At 31.2% G+C, this 16,077-nt stretch overlaps 1 protein-coding gene across 5 annotated transcripts in view; it reads left to right on the top strand.

Moving 5' to 3' along the window:
• Positions 1–15,763, top strand: part of ERO1A (endoplasmic reticulum oxidoreductase 1 alpha) — a gene marked incomplete at both ends in the record, with an annotated part of 36,869 nt that extends 21,106 nt beyond the window's left edge. For 2 of the 5 annotated variants that reach the window (XM_084240783.1, XM_084240780.1), the window contains 9 exons: positions 1,405–1,525; positions 2,811–2,857; positions 8,281–8,307; positions 8,429–8,521; positions 9,651–9,897; positions 10,342–10,411; positions 13,463–13,549; positions 13,633–13,766; positions 15,703–15,763. In XM_084240783.1, the coding sequence (XP_084096909.1) occupies positions 1,405–1,525; positions 2,811–2,857; positions 8,281–8,307; positions 8,429–8,521; positions 9,651–9,897; positions 10,342–10,411; positions 13,463–13,549; positions 13,633–13,766; positions 15,703–15,763 (887 nt within the window). Of the gene's footprint in view, positions 1–1,404; positions 1,526–2,810; positions 2,873–8,280; positions 8,308–8,428; positions 8,522–9,650; positions 9,898–10,341; positions 10,412–13,462; positions 13,550–13,632; positions 13,767–15,702 lie in introns of all 5 variants that reach the window. The other 3 variants (XM_084240782.1, XM_084240781.1, XM_084240784.1) reach the window with 3 other exon arrangements.
• Positions 15,764–16,077: the final 314 nt, after the last annotated feature.

The raw sequence follows: 16,077 nt of genomic DNA, 5'->3' as shown, positions 1-16,077 counted from the left end.
ATTTGTTATACTGTGGCAACACCTTTAGCATTGAGAAGAATTGAAATATCTATCCCTGTACTTGATGATTTCATTCAAATTTGCTTTTTTAATTTTTACTTTATCTGGTTATTTTAATTGCTCATTTTGCATTGACCTCTCAGTTATTTCTAGATGTTGTCACTGTGCTGCTTTGAGAAATAAATTTTCCCCAAATTTATGCCTCTTCTACCCTTTGAATTGGGATAAAAATAGCCAAGTTTATTCTTATTTTTGTCTTCATTGTTTTAATAATAATTAGGTAGTACTGAGAATTTGATTACCACACTGCTCAGATTTTTATGCACTTTGGTTGCTTCGAGGCCATTTTCTCTCACTTTCCTCGTCTTTATTGCTTTATATTATTAAGCTTCATAGATGAGAAGATATTGCTTGGCTTTTAAATTATTTTCCATTGGTTGGTTGGGTTAAAGTTACAATACATTATGCAAAATTTATAGAACATTCGAGAAACCAGTATCCCACCAATTTTTATGTCTTTCATATAGATATATCTGTGATTGACTTTTCTGTGATAATGCTTATCTTTTCATTATTTAAATACTCTTTGTACTTCCAGTTTTGTTACTGTAAAATGGTCTATTAACATATAACATAGCTAATATTAATTTTACTAGCTAATATTAATTTTACTCTTGTTCTAAGCACCCTGCACATATAAACTTATTTAAGCCTCACAATAACACTATGAGTATTATCCACAATTACAAATGATGGCAGTAAGGCATAGAGAATTTTGCGTAACTTGCCCAGTGTTGTGCACTGAGTCAGTAACAAGTGTGTAGTCTTCTGCCTGGAAGGGCCTGTGGTTAAGGAGAATCAAAATCTGTTCTGCTTTGCTGGGCATTTAGGTTGTTTCCAGTTTTACTTTTTATAAATAATGGTAGCATGAATATCATACACATGCAATTTTTTGCATGTTTAGGATGATATCTTTGGGATAGCTTGGTAGTGGATCCTGCTTGGTGGTCACGTAAGTAACCACCACTGTGGTAACATGCATGGTACAAAAACTTCATTTGCCTCAGTTACTGATGAACTGTTGTGGTTAATGTGGAAGGAAATGTATAGTATATTCTTTTACTGGATAGCATATGAAAATTGGATTACCATGTTTCTTTGAAAATCACAAATTTCTATTTTTGACCATTTCCAAAAAAACCAGGGTACTTTTATAAGTCGTACGTACATTGAATGTGGCTATTTGTTTGATCTGAGGTTTGTTCCTCTTTTTCCTCCTTTCTAGCTTCTGAAAAGTTGTTTTCAATCTCAGATGCATACTTTAAAATTAGTTGAACACTGTCTTGTATACTAGCTTTTTAAGATAACTGAAGAAAAGATTTAATAAAACATTTTGTCTTATAGACATACAGTCTCCTGATGCTGAATATGTTGATTTGCTCCTTAATCCTGAGCGCTACACTGGTTATAAGGGACCGGATGCTTGGAAGATATGGAATGTTATTTATGAAGAAAACTGTTTTAAGTATGTGTCTTTTTCATTTGGAAATTTTTGGATGATGTAATGCTTTCTCCTTATAAACAAAATCTTAATGATTTAAAAATATGAGTTAAATTCACTTAGTTAAAGGATGTATTTAGACATAGAAATATGCTTATTTATTAATTCAATTACTCTTCTGGGCAAACATGTATGCATGAAGTTCAACAAATTTGAGAGAGAGAGAGAATGCTCTGTTGCTATGTTAAACATTAGGGAGGATTCAGAGAAAATCTTTGGAGTTCCTAGTTACACTTACATTAATAAAGTGCCAGATTGTTTCTTTTTCTTTCTTTCTTTCTTTTTTTTTTTTTTTTAACTTGAAGAGTCTCTCCAGTTTGGAGAATGGAGATTTTTCATTATTTACTCATTTCTGCCCCATGTTTCATTTGACTTCTCTTTCCTGTTATTAGGAGTATTTAGTTTATTGACATGACTGACTGACTTTAAAGATTTCTGTTTAATGTCAATTAAATTAGAATCCAAATAAAGCATTTGTATTAGTTTTATAGTTACTTCCTAACATATATCATGATTTCCCTAATATTTCTAAACCATAAAGAAAATATAAGGCAATAAATTGAGTATGCTAAAAAATAATTTATATATTCTGTTCTCAAAATGTCTCAAGTGTACAAATTTTTAAAATTTAAATAATGGAGATGAAAACAATCCATATATACTTTATTAATAACACTAATGCATATTTATCTTAAGATTTAAAAGACTTTGGTGCTTTTAACCTTTATTTTTGGTGGCATACTAACCTTTATTTTTCTTATTATAAAAATCTTTTATTTAACAAACTTGATGACCACAGGGCAAATTGATCTACCTATGATTACCTAAATGGAAAATAATTCACCACAATGTTTGTGTTGGATATATATATATTTTTTGCTTGTTTGGCTTTCCATTAAGAGTGTACTTTGTGCCATAAATGCATAACACACAACAAATAAATCATATATATACAAATACATATTAGTAACTCTAGAAAAGAAGTTTAACTGGTATTTTCTCTCCCTGTGTTTGAATAACTGATTAAGAGATGACTGTTACAATGGGGAAAAGCCAGGAACTACTATCATTTAAAAAAATAAACACCCTCCTGAAAGCAATTAGATAAAACTAAATATTTTATGATCTCCATAAAACCATTGATTTTGGTTATTGTCATTAGGAAATTTTCTGAGATAATTTTACTCATTTAATTATGGCATGGTAGGGAATATGTTTATATTTTATGCTTTAATTCTTTTGTTTCTAGGCCACAGACAATTAAAAGACCTTTAAATCCTTTGGCTTCTGGTCAAGGTGAGTTATTTACTTGTATTGTTACATCATTTATCATCTGGTAAACTTTGGTTAGAAGGAAGGGAAAGACTCTCTAAGAGCTGGCAAGAGCATTTGATTTCATATATTTCTGTTTCCACAGAAATTATGCCTCACCCTTGCAGATAAGTTGGTGTTTAAAATATTTACACTTAAGTAATACATATTTTTGTAATGAAGTTCATGGTATTAGACTATCATAGGATAAAGAATAAGTTATGTATATTTTTTCATCTATGAATTTTTTCCAGAATATGTATGTTCAGGTTTTCTACTATTTTCACTCATCTTTTAGTTAAATGAATATCAAAAAGGGCTGTGTTAAATCTGTTTAAAAGCAAGAAATTATTGCATATAATAAGAATCTGATTTCAAATTCACATTACTTTTTCTTTCATTAGCATTTTTCATTTTCTACTTATGCTCAAGGTCTGGCCCAAATGTTGTCTTTTCCACAAAATTTTCCCTGGTTCTTCTAACTTTGAAGAAATCTCTGTTCTCATAAAGTGACTTATGCCACATTTTATTTTTCTTACAGCTCTTTATACTGTCTAATGTGATCGTATTATTATTGTTTGTGTATCTATTGATCTATGCTAGTAATTTGGAATTATGGGAAGCATTTATTGGTTTCACCTCTTAATGTTGAGTCTGAAACATAATAGAAGGAAAATTTTTAAAAAATAAATGATCAGTAAAAATTGCTCTGTACATTTAATGGTCTTGTCTACAATAATGAAAATCACTTTTTTCTTCAAAAATGATTATCCACCATTTGCTGTGTGCTAGGCACTGTTTAGGTGCAGAAGGGATACAATTGAAATTCACAATCCCTGCACAGCCTGTAAGAGGCAGATGGTTTGTTAAATCATTTTAGTATATGATTTCAGACTTTTTCCTTAGGAAATATATATCCCTATTCTCTGAATATATACTTACTGATGAAATCTTTGATGTGCTTTTAGCAAATGTGTAAGGATTTCATTTTTGAAATTTATTTGAAAAGCTGCTGATCTCATATAGTCAATAAACATAAATTTTCTCCTGGAAAGTAGTGGGATTGCATCATTCTCTAAACGTTGGCAGGCTTGGATTAGAAATGAAAGAACATCTTTAAACAAGGCTTTTGGGTTTATACAGAATTATATATGGTAACTCAGTGGAAGCTGTTGATTTATTGTTACCTGAAATGCAAATTCTTAGACAAGAAGTCATCTTCACTATGAACACTATAATCTGGTAAATTAATTAACCATCCTCATATAAGCTAAATGGAAACAGGCTAAGTGTTTATCAGTAGGGAGCTGATTAAATGATATATGGACTTCAAATAGCAGAATACAGGCATTATAAGTGTTGGTGAAAATTTGTATTTATTGATATCAGTAAATGATCAACAATACACTGAGAAAAAGAAGCCGCTCTCTGAGTATGAAAAAGAACACCAAAATATAAATGGTATTTATCTTTACGCAGAAGTTATAGATGATATTTTTTATTCCACCTGTTTTATCATTTGCAACGAGCATATGTTACTTTAATAGTCAATGATGGCATTAAATAGAAGTAAGCAAAACAAGATAACTTTTCATAGTAAATAAGCAGCTGCATATAAACTGCTATATTGTGCCTAACTTGAATCCTACAGATAATCTTTAAAAATATTCCTGCTTAAGGTAAAAATGTATAATGCCAGTTTGGAAGTTTCAGAATCAGAACAACACAAATCTCTAATAGAATCTGTGTTATAATTTTGGATAATTAAGTGTGGGAAAAGGCTCTGCCAAGCAAATAACCACAAATCCTTAAGATATTTAAGAGACTCTCAGGTGATAGATTAGTTTTTTGTCCTGTCAGTCCATATTTAATTTTGTATAAGCTGAAACAACTCTTAATCTGAACTCTTGGACATGACACCATTTAGTCAAATCAGGCATAATTCCTATATCACCACCAGAGAGAGTTATAGTTACAAGAGTCTCACTCTCAGATATTACTTATGTGGATAAACTGATGGACTAAAACTAACCATTTATTAAAAAGTCTTATTTTTAGGAAGGATAATATTTTAAAGGGGGCATTTGGAAGAAATTTATAACAATAAATGTTTTGTTTTGTTTTTCAGGGAAAAGTGAAGGTAAGTAAATTTCTTTATTACATGTTACTTATATGATTTGCTCAGCTAATATGCATTCAGGTGGCATTATGGAAAACATTTTTTTCTTCCCCCATCTGAGAGGCAAGTTATTTTGTATTTGTTTATCTGAAATTATTGAGGGGAATGTGGAGGTTAAAGGAAATGACTGCTGGGCCTCCCCGGTGGCGCAGAGGTTGAGCACTGGGTTGCGAAGCTGCCCGCAGCCTCTGCAGCGCCAGTTCAATCCCTGGCTGCTCCCCGGCCACCAGAGGAGGGTCCCACATGGCACGCAGACCTCTCCTGCCGCCCGCTGCTCCCCTCAGCAGTGTACTTTGGTCCTTCTGCCTGCTCTGCTCCCCGCTCTGGCTCTGGTGAATTCTCTCACCCTCCCGCGCTTCTGACTGTACCCAGTGCTTGTATAAATAAAAATAAATCTTAAAAAAATAAATAAATAAAGGAAATGACTGCCTGGGCTCAGACAATACAGTCTGTTTCAGCCTCTTGACAATGTATGTTTTATCTACTGCACATGGAAGCTGACATATCCCACCATCCCCTCCAACCCCCAGTGCCCCTCGCTGGTTGGCTCTGTTGGGGTTTCATATAGGAACATTCTGAGTATAAAATAGCAAAACATAAAGATAGGATCAGTGGACTGAACTGTTGACTTTCAAGGCAATCCTGACTCATGGGCCTGGGTATCACTGCCAACTCTAAATTAATTGTAATGCTAAAAAGTTTTAAACATATTTTTGGTTAACTTTGTCTTTTGGGAATCTTCTCAAGATATCAACCTCAATCTCATTATCAGAGAAAAAAGTTGTTAACCTGTGGGACTATCCTTAGGAGTAACTATCTTATTTATGAGATATTCATGAAGTACTCATATGAAAGCTGTCTTAATTATATGGTATCTGACTGGATCACAGTCAGGTCAGATTGAAAATAACTTCTCCTGGACTATAAAACTGAATTAAAAATTTCATTTCATTTTAGGCTAGGTTCAAGTATTATTATAGTCTCATTCTACCAAGTTCATGGTCCAAAACTTGAAGATTAAAAAACAAAACCAAACCTAAAGTTTTTTTTTTATAAGGGAACAATTACTTGCAGTCTTGCAACCCCAAAATAATAGACAATGATAATGGCTAATACTATGATAATGATAAATGCCTAATAATGTAATACTAATGATAATGGCTAGTTTTCTAAGCTATTTACAAGTATGATTTAATTCATTCTTCCTACAATCCAAGGAGGTATTATTTTATTCCCATTTTATAGACCAAGAAAATGAGTTGCAAAGAGGTTTAGCAACTCAGCTAAATTCATATGTGTTGTAAGCAGCAGAGTTAAGATTCAAATCAGGGAGTTTGGCTCTAAGGGTCATGCTCTTAGTTATTACCTCATACTTTTTCTCTGTTAACATCTTGATTATTACTATTTTTATATGTATAATTTTATAATAGTTATATTTACAGTTTTGAATATTATTATTTTGATATCCATTGGCTTCTATAGTCTTTGTCTTAGTAAGCTGAGGCTGCTTTAACAAATCATCATAGGCTGGGTAGCTTGAACAGAAGAAATTGTTTTCTCACAGTTCTAGACACTGGGAAGTTCAAGGTGCCAGCAGATTTGGTTTTTGGTGAGGGCCCTCTGTGTCTTGCAGAGAGCTCACCTTCTTGCCATATCCTGACGTTGTAGAGAAAGAAAGAGCTCTAGTCTTGTCCTCATGTGTGAACACTAATCCCATGATGGCCCCCCACCCTTATGACTTCACCTCAAAAGAGTTACTTCCTAAAACCCCACCTCCAAACACCAGCATATTGGGGATTAGGGCTTCAACATATACATTTTTTGGGGAGGACCTGCAAACATTCATTTATAACAGCGTGGATTTCTGGAAATGGATTTACTAGGTTAAAGGATATAGACATTTTAGGTTCTTGGTACATAAGACTAGTTGCTTTTTGTCATTGAGAGGATGTCATTGTCATCCAATCAGTGTTCCAGTTAGTTTTACCTTAATCCTTGTCAAAGATATTTTTATCTTTACTGCTAAAGTAGTATCTATATTTTTAATTTATAATTTTTATTGCTAGAAAGATTAAACAATTTTTATGATATATATATACATTTTCCTTTGTGAATTCTCTATTCATATTATTTGTCCACTTTTAGTGGGCATTTCAGCATTTTTATTCAGTTCATGAACTTTTTACATATTTATGATATTATCCCTTTGTTGTAATTTTCAATATGCATTTTACCCAGTTGTTTGCATTTTGCTTTTGTTTAAAAAGTTTTCTGACAAACATGATTTAAATTTTTATGTAGTCTAGTTTTATTGCTTCTTCCTTCCATTATTTTTATGTTGACTTTTTAATATTGTATAAGCAACTATTGCCAAAAGAACTGTACAGTACAATGTTTACCATCTCTAGTAAATGCGCACATGAATCAGTTATAATTATTTCCATACTTTTATGTTATTTTAAATAAACATTTTCTTCATGTATTTTCCTGTTCCACATGCTTATCATTTTAATAGTTTTATATTCTACCTGGTAACTAGTCTGAGGTATTACTATACATTTTGATTATATCAGGATTTACAAATTGTATTTAACAATCATTCTACAAATTATCCTTTCTTCCATTTTGAGTTATTTTTTTAGAGCTTAATTCTAAAAACAGTTACCATATTTACATATATGAACAGTGATCTTATTAGGTCATAGAATATAATTGATATTTGGCTTTTGTAACATTCCCTTGAATTGCTCTTTTGAAATAGAGAATGGCCTGTACTACTATCAACTGTATACAAATAATATACTTCCAATGCCATTTTACAATTATTGATATTTACTTCTCTAATTTAAGAAAACATATATGAATACTTAATTTTCATAGCATGAACTGTTGTTAAGACTAAGTGTTTTTCCATGTATTGGATTTGTTATTTAAACTCTTTTGACCTAGTATAAAACACTATCCAGAAAGGTGTGAGTTGGGGGCTAAGGCAATGTTAATGCTTTCTGAAGACTGAGTAGTAGAGTGATAATTAATTGAATCCATGCAAATCTCTCCTTCCTTTGGAGGAATTCCAAATAAAATTCAGACCTTTAGTTAAACAGTCTTTAAATCCATTTTTGGCAAGAATATGTTGTAATACATGAAAACTCCTGAAGAATGTAACATTTCATTTTGGCATTTTTATAATCTTGTGACTTGGTTTTTGTTTTTGTTTTTTTTTTTTCAGAGAACACTTTTTACAGTTGGCTTGAAGGTAATTTGAAACGTTTAAACAAATTTAAACGATGATTTTCCCCTCATTTTCAAGAGACATGAAATGAATTGCATATTTTATATATTTCACATACGAAATTTTCATTTCCAAATTACTTTAGGCCTCTGTGTAGAGAAAAGAGCTTTCTACAGACTTATATCTGGCCTACATGCAAGCATTAATGTGCATTTGAGTGCACGGTATCTTCTACAAGGTATGTGACATTCACTTTTATTCATCTTACCACACTATTTTCAGTTATTCTTAAAATAGTCTTGGTATTTTACTGAATGGGAAGAGACTAATACATTTAAATATTAGGTAGTAAAAATTCATTCTTTTTTAAAATCTTTATTATTTTTGTTTTTATTGTAGTAACTGGCTTATCAAGAATGTAGCAGATATAGATACTGTAAGGAATAGTTCATATGTCCCAAGCTCTTCACCTTCTTTGAAGAAGCTGCTCAAAATTATACACTTCACTTTAGAAATGTTCTTTTGTTTCCTTGTGGGAATTAAAATATTAGAGTGTATTATTCACTAGATACTACTGTAACAGAGCCTGTTTATTCATTTGCCAGCTTCAGACCTGGAATTTAATGGGTAAAAGCATTTACTGCTGCTCTTTATGCTTTACGAATGCTGTTAAAAGATGTGACCATGGCTGATTTTCATCAGTAACATATTTCTACTGAATTAAGTTACTTCTTAGCTCACAGAAACAAAATATAGTTTGTTTCTATTTTAAATAGAACTTCAAACTCATTACAAGTTTCAGTCATTTTTTAACTGTGTATTATTTTATGAATATGATTATATTTAGCAAGTTGGTCTCGGTAAAACACTGACTTTATTTTCCTTTTAAGCATGGGTTCTAGAGAGAAAATTTTAAGAGATAATGCTAAGTAAAATAAGACAGAAGGAGCGAGAGATACTGCATGGTGTCAGTAATAAGTAGAATATAGAGGAACCAAACCAAGAACCAGAGAAAGACAATCTCAGAAGCTAGTCCTTGAAAACTGACTAAAAGAACTGATGTATTCAAAGCAGGGAGGAGGTGGTGGGTGGGAAGCAAGAGGGAAGGGTGATTTGGTGGTGGTTGCATACCTGATGGGGAGAATCCTGAGTTACCACAATTAAAAAAATTAGCTAATAAAAAATTTTAAGGTAGAATTATTAAAGGCTAAATTATGAAAAAACGTTTTCATGGTGATATTTATTATATATTTTAAAATATTAAATGAGATTAACTTCTGTAGGCATTAAATAACATAATATAAAAAATGAAACTTTCTTAATTTTAAAATTCAACTTTTAATATTTACTTAATTCCTTCTTCTCAGAAACCTGGTTGGAAAAAAAATGGGGACACAACATTACAGAATTTCAGCAGCGGTTTGATGGAATTTTGACTGAAGGAGAAGGTCCAAGAAGGCTTAAGAACTTGTACTTCCTCTACTTAATAGAATTGAAGGCTCTGTCAAAAGTGCTACCATTCTTTGAGCGTCCAGACTTTCAGCTCTTTACCGGAAATAAAGCTCAGGATACAGAAAACAAAATGTTACTTTTGGACATACTTCATGAAATCAAGTAAATTATAAACTTTAACATTAATAGAAGAGTGACAAGTGGTATCTAAAATTAAATTGTAAATATTCAATTTAGAAAAGTGAAACTATTTAAAGAATATTAACACCTGATTTTGCTCGTAGGTCTTTTAGAATTAAATTTTGTTTTAGTTTTATTTTTCACCTGGGTGCCAACAGGCATATATATTTATTTTAAGAGCCTTTCTTTAACTACTTGAAGCTTGCATTATTTTCATATAAAATTGAAGAGATTGTGTTTGGTGCCAAATCCTACTATATAATACAGATAGCTCTTACATTTGATGATAAGAATTTGTTTCAGGGTATTGGGGTATTTATTTTGCCATATTTTCTATTCTTCATTATTTATCACTGACCAGTTATATTAGCAGGACTTTTAACATTTTATGATAAATGAAAATGAATATCCTTTTTAAAAATGCAGGTCATTTCCTTTGCATTTTGATGAGAATTCTTTTTTTGCTGGGGATAAAAAAGAAGCAAGCAAACTAAAGGTAATTATTTTACACATTAAGTTAATTTGTAGATATAAACTCTTATGCAGGTATAAATATAAGCCCTTGTTTTCCTACTTATTACATTTGGATTCTGCACTTGAAATTTTAAGAAAAATCAGAATTGTAATCTTTTTTTCTTAAAAAAAATGAAGTTCAAATGCAGGCCCAACTTAAGATTAGTTTGTATTATGTTCAAAGTAATAACTAGAATCTGTTTCACTGGATACTTCACAGATGTTTTTTTTTTGGGGGGAGGCATAGAAGAACTGGGGTGTAGGCTGGAGGTGCGGAGGAAGGAGAGGACTCACCAGAGACAGAGTGGAGAGCAGAACAGGCAGATTTACTGAAATAAACTGTTAAAAGGAGCAGCGGGCGAGACAGGAGAGGTCTGCTGCGCCATATGTGGGTTAGCTCCCTGGTGGGAATCAAACTGAGGCCACAGCAGTGATATCTCTGAGACATAACCCCTGGGCTACCAAGGAGGCCCCACAGATGGTTTTCACATTAATGATCGTATGTCAGAAACAGTGGTTATATATTAAAGGGAAGGGCTCTAGAGCATTTGTGACTATATTAGTCTGCTTTTGCTGAAATCTGAAAATGATTTTGTTTAAAGGTTTCTCTTTAGGGGAGAGAAAACAGTGTTGTTTTGTCATTCATCTCATTTCCTGGGAATTAAAGATATTTAGGAATGCCAGAATGCAACCATAAGAGAACAGGATACCCAATAACTCATCATAGGGTTCAGTCTTTGTCTCAACTCTTTAATAGAGATCTGACTTCAAGCAAGACCATCTTTGTGGATATTTGCTTCAAAATACTACAAATTTAAAATGTTACTAGGAAGATTTATTAAACACTATGTGCACAGCATGTTTTTTGTCATTAAAGGGAGGAAAGCTCGTGCCCTCAATGGATTTCTACTCTGGGGACACAGTTATATTATAGAACTATAGGTTAGTAAAGGCAGGTGGCCCTCAGTAGCAATGGACTTGATCTGATTTCATCAGAATATGTATAACAAATACTATTTGTCTGTTTCTTACTTTTTTCTCTGAAAGAAAGGACCTGATTTTATGTAGCTTTTAAATAATATACGTTCTTGCATTCAGGGTTTTTTTTTTGCTGTTAGATAATGGTTATTTTTGACCTCCTATCTACCTCCTACTTTACTTAATGCATTCTTGCTAGAAATCTCTGTGCTTATATAACCTTCCAAACTGCTTCCAGGAACTTAGAGGTGAGGGGAAGATGCTACAATAAAACTTTTTTCTCTACTGTTTTCAATATTTTCCTTATTTTTAGTACACTTGTTGGTGTATTTGAGAGGGTTTTGGTATCCATTCTTTTAATAATGTGCAGATTAGAAATATTTCTCACAATGTTTTAATTTTATGCATATAGTAACACTTTTAAAGTGAAAGTTATCTGTTATTGATCATAACATGTTCTATCATCTGGAAATTTATTGAATGTATGCATCACCTATATACATTGTTTATCTACATATGGATTTTGTAAACCTTTATAACAACTATTAAATCTTCCAGATTTCATTGCCTTATAGGATGGAAAAAGCTACTTTAGAGAAACTTTTATACTCTGTTATTCTAGTAAAAATTGTGATTTTTCTTTAATTCAAGGTCAAAATATAAATTTGTAGGAAACCTTATACCAAGTCACCCAAATCTAGTGTTATCGCTAGGTGAAGCTTTTTCATGTAGGTTTAAAATTAGCATTACTTCTCATTCAACTCAGTCCAGAACATACAGAAACATCAGATAATGTTAACATATTGCAGCAACTGGTTTTAGTAATTTGATCTTCCTATTAAATGAATAAAGATACAAGATCTGCAGTCCTATTAAATGTATTCTATATGGTATAGCCATTTTAGTGTCTAAATCTGAATAAAACATCAGAATAAAAGACTACCCTAGAGCAAATTGAGGTCCTCTTTGAATAGTGGTTCCCATCTTTAATGGCATACTGCCATTTTTGCATCTTTGATCCTGTTTTCTTCTGGTTGAGGTGTGCACTTTATCACATTAAATAAAAGAGAAAAAACACTATTCTCCCCGGATATAGGCCAATTTGTTCATGACTGTTCCACCTGAAATGTATATGTAAAATTTCCTGCATAAAGTATGATAGCTTGGAATTCCATTATAATTCCAGAGGGAGTCACTTGACTTCCCTACTTTTTCCCTTTTTCTTGACACTTTTGGATGAGCTGGATACATGTTGCCCTATTATAAACAATATAATAGCCTAGTGTTCACAGATATTCACATTCTTTAAAGTATAAAAATGAAAAAGGAATAATAAAGCAAATTCAGAATAGTTATAGCAGGTGGAATATATAAGATGTTGGAGGGATACACAGGGTTTCAACTGTACTTTCTAAAATTTGATGAAGAGTACTTGGAGGTTCACTATAGTCTATGTATTTCTGTATGTTAATGATAATATTAGAAATAATAAAAGAAAATCTGAATGTTTTACCTAGTATCAGCAATAAGGATTTAATTTAGCTATTATGAGACTAAAAGTTTTCATTTTGCTCTTTTTCCCCTCCTGTTGGCCTCCCTTCTCTCTCTCTTACTTGTGTATTTTGGTAAATGATTTCAATCAACTTTTGTTTCCCCTCCCCTGATAAAGACATATAATAATCACATACAATACCTCAACCCAGTTACTGTTATTTGTGGATAGTTTGGCTTTGGAGTCAGGTAGATTTGGGGTCTAAGTTTGCTGTTTACTGGATATGGGAATTTAGGGGGATTACCTAACCTCTCTGAATCTTATTTTTAAAATTCATTAGGTGTAGATTATATTAATATCTACTTTTGGATATTAGTAGCGATTTGTGGTGAAGACAAAGTAAAATTGTATATATAGATTGTGGTGTATAGGACATGCCCAATGAATGTTGATTTTAATTTTCTTCCCTTTTTTTGGTACCCTATATAGCACAGTATCAGGCACATAGAAGGCACTCCAAAAATACTTAGTATTTGACTATATATTGTTTCTTATTTGTTTTAGGAGGAATTTCGATTGCATTTTAGAAATATTTCAAGAATCATGGATTGTGTTGGTTGTTTTAAATGTCGACTATGGGGGAAACTTCAGGTAAGCAAATCTAGCTCGATCTTACTTTTTTTCTTTGCACAAAGAATTATCTTATTGTTCTTTTTTTCTTATTTCTGTTACAGACTCAAGGTTTGGGAACAGCTCTGAAGATCTTGTTTTCTGAGAAATTGATAGCAAATATGCCAGAAAGTGGGCCCAGTTATGAATTCCATCTCACCAGACAAGAAATAGTATCATTATTTAATGCATTTGGCAGGTTAGTTTGAAAATTGCTTTTGCTAACCAAGTAAGTGTAATGTAACATAGATACTCTCAGATAAAAGTGGTAAGGAATATCCTAAAAAGTGAAATTATCTTGCCATAAAGGTTTATGATCTTATCAAATATGTAGACACACACACAGTCATTAGATGTTATTATTTTCAGCTATTGACTTTTATAATCATGACTAATTTACTGATTGGTCTTCAGTAGTAATCTTATTAAATTTATATATTTTTTCTAATTAAAAATAGTTTTTTGTGCTGTCCAAAAATGTTTTTGAAGGTTTTGGAAAAGTCATGTTAATATAGTCGTGCATGTAAAATTTCTTTGTGAAAGCATAATTTTATAAAAATGTTAATGTATCTTTAAAAAATAATTTTCACCAAAGAGATTAGAGGATACGCTTGAAATGAGGAACTTAGATTATAAAATTTAAGTATGGATGCATTTCCTTATGGCCTATAATATATAAAAGATGTAGAGATTTATATATTTATAATATATTCTAAGGACTGCATTTCTTTTCTTTTTGGCAGGGTGGGGAGGAATGTTAACAATAGAAATTTATTTCTTTACTAGTTTCAAAGGTGGAAGTCCAAGATCAAGATTCCAGTACTTATAAGTTGCACATGTACTTATAAGCACCAATGCAGTTATACTAAGATCCTATCCTAATGACCTCATTTAACCTTAATTTCCTCCTAAAGGACCCTATTTACAAATGAAACTATATTGGATTTCAACATATGAATTTTGTAGGGAACATAATTTGGTTTATAGCACTGGTCTAAATTTTTTTAATTGAAGTAACATTGCATTATATCATAAATTTCAGATTTGCATCATGTATTTCTTTACTTTTAAAATTTATGATTTAATATTTTGGGTTTGAAGTGATTCACTTTCAAAATTATTTCTCTAACACACTGATTTTTTTTGTGTGTGTGTATTATTTTTTTTCAGAGTTGTAATAATTACATGCACTTAATTATATAATTTTATTTTAAGCATATTTTAATATCCCACTGTATTAAATTTATTAGCTATGTAATCATAACTAAAACTTTGATTGCAGTCTTTTATTAATAAGAAACTTTTCATTGACCAAAGTAGTTTTTAAGAAAAATCTTTTTTACCAGTGTTCTTCCTTTTTACATTTATATTTTAATGAGAAAATGCAATTGGTTTAACCTTTAGAGAAGAAAAAGCCCTAAATCTTCTTTGCATTCAACAAAGTTAGAAATTACTAAAGATCATTTTTGCCCTCAATTTGTTTGACCATGCCAGATATTTCTGAGACACACTGACTCTTAATGGCTGTATTTCAACAGTGTTATTTCATGGCGGAGAGGAGACCTAATGGACAAACTTTTTTTAATAAAAATTAGTGGATATTATACATTTATTATTTTCACTCTTTAGAGTCCCGAGGCTTTGATTCTTTGATATGGCATGTTAATTTTTTTCAGAATTCATATATGTATGCATATTTAATATATGTCTTGATATTTATATACTTTATACTTTAAATGAGTATTTTAAATACTAAGCATATGGGTATACTTATAAATACTTAAAATGCCCAAGTATTATAATACTTAAGTAATTTCATACTAAGTACATACCTTAATGCTGTGATACTAAATATATATTCTTTTGAATGCATATGAATTTTTTGTTTATGTACTTTATACTTCTGTATATTATAAAATTTTAACAAGTTCTGTATACTTAAAATTTTTGGCAGTATTATTTTGTCATGTCAAATTAAGAACTAAAGTAAATCAAAGTAAATTAAATAATTGTGTACTTTTAAATTCGTTGAAATAAATTACTTTAAAATTTTTCTGTTCTCTAAATATGCAAAGTAACTTAAAGAGAAAATTTATATAAGCTCGCTTCTGAGTGAATGTTTTCTTTCGTTTCAGAATTTCTACAAGTGTGAAAGAATTAGAAAACTTCAGGAACTTGTTACAAAATATTCATTAAAGAAAACAAGTTCAAATGTGCCTGTTTTTGGACAATGGAGGCCAAAGAGTGGAATTTCATTCAAAGGCATAAAGCAATGACAGTCTTAAGCCAAACATTTTATATAAAGCTGCTTTTGTAAAAGGAGAATTATATTGTTTTAAGGAAACAATTTTTTAATTGTGTGGTCTATGTATAATATTGTGAGTAAAAGTAATATTTGATAATGTGGTACAAATTTAAAAGTAATATTTGATAATATGGTACAAATTGAATAAAATCAGGATTATTAAATTCATAAATAGTAAAACTAAGTAAATGAGGTATTAATTCTC

This window comes from Talpa europaea, assembly GCF_964194135.1.
Source record: "Talpa europaea genome assembly, chromosome: 8".
Taxonomy (NCBI): domain Eukaryota; kingdom Metazoa; phylum Chordata; class Mammalia; order Eulipotyphla; family Talpidae; genus Talpa; species Talpa europaea.
The sequence above is the reverse complement of the archived record's forward strand: the minus strand, read 5'-3'. Positions and strand labels throughout refer to the sequence as shown.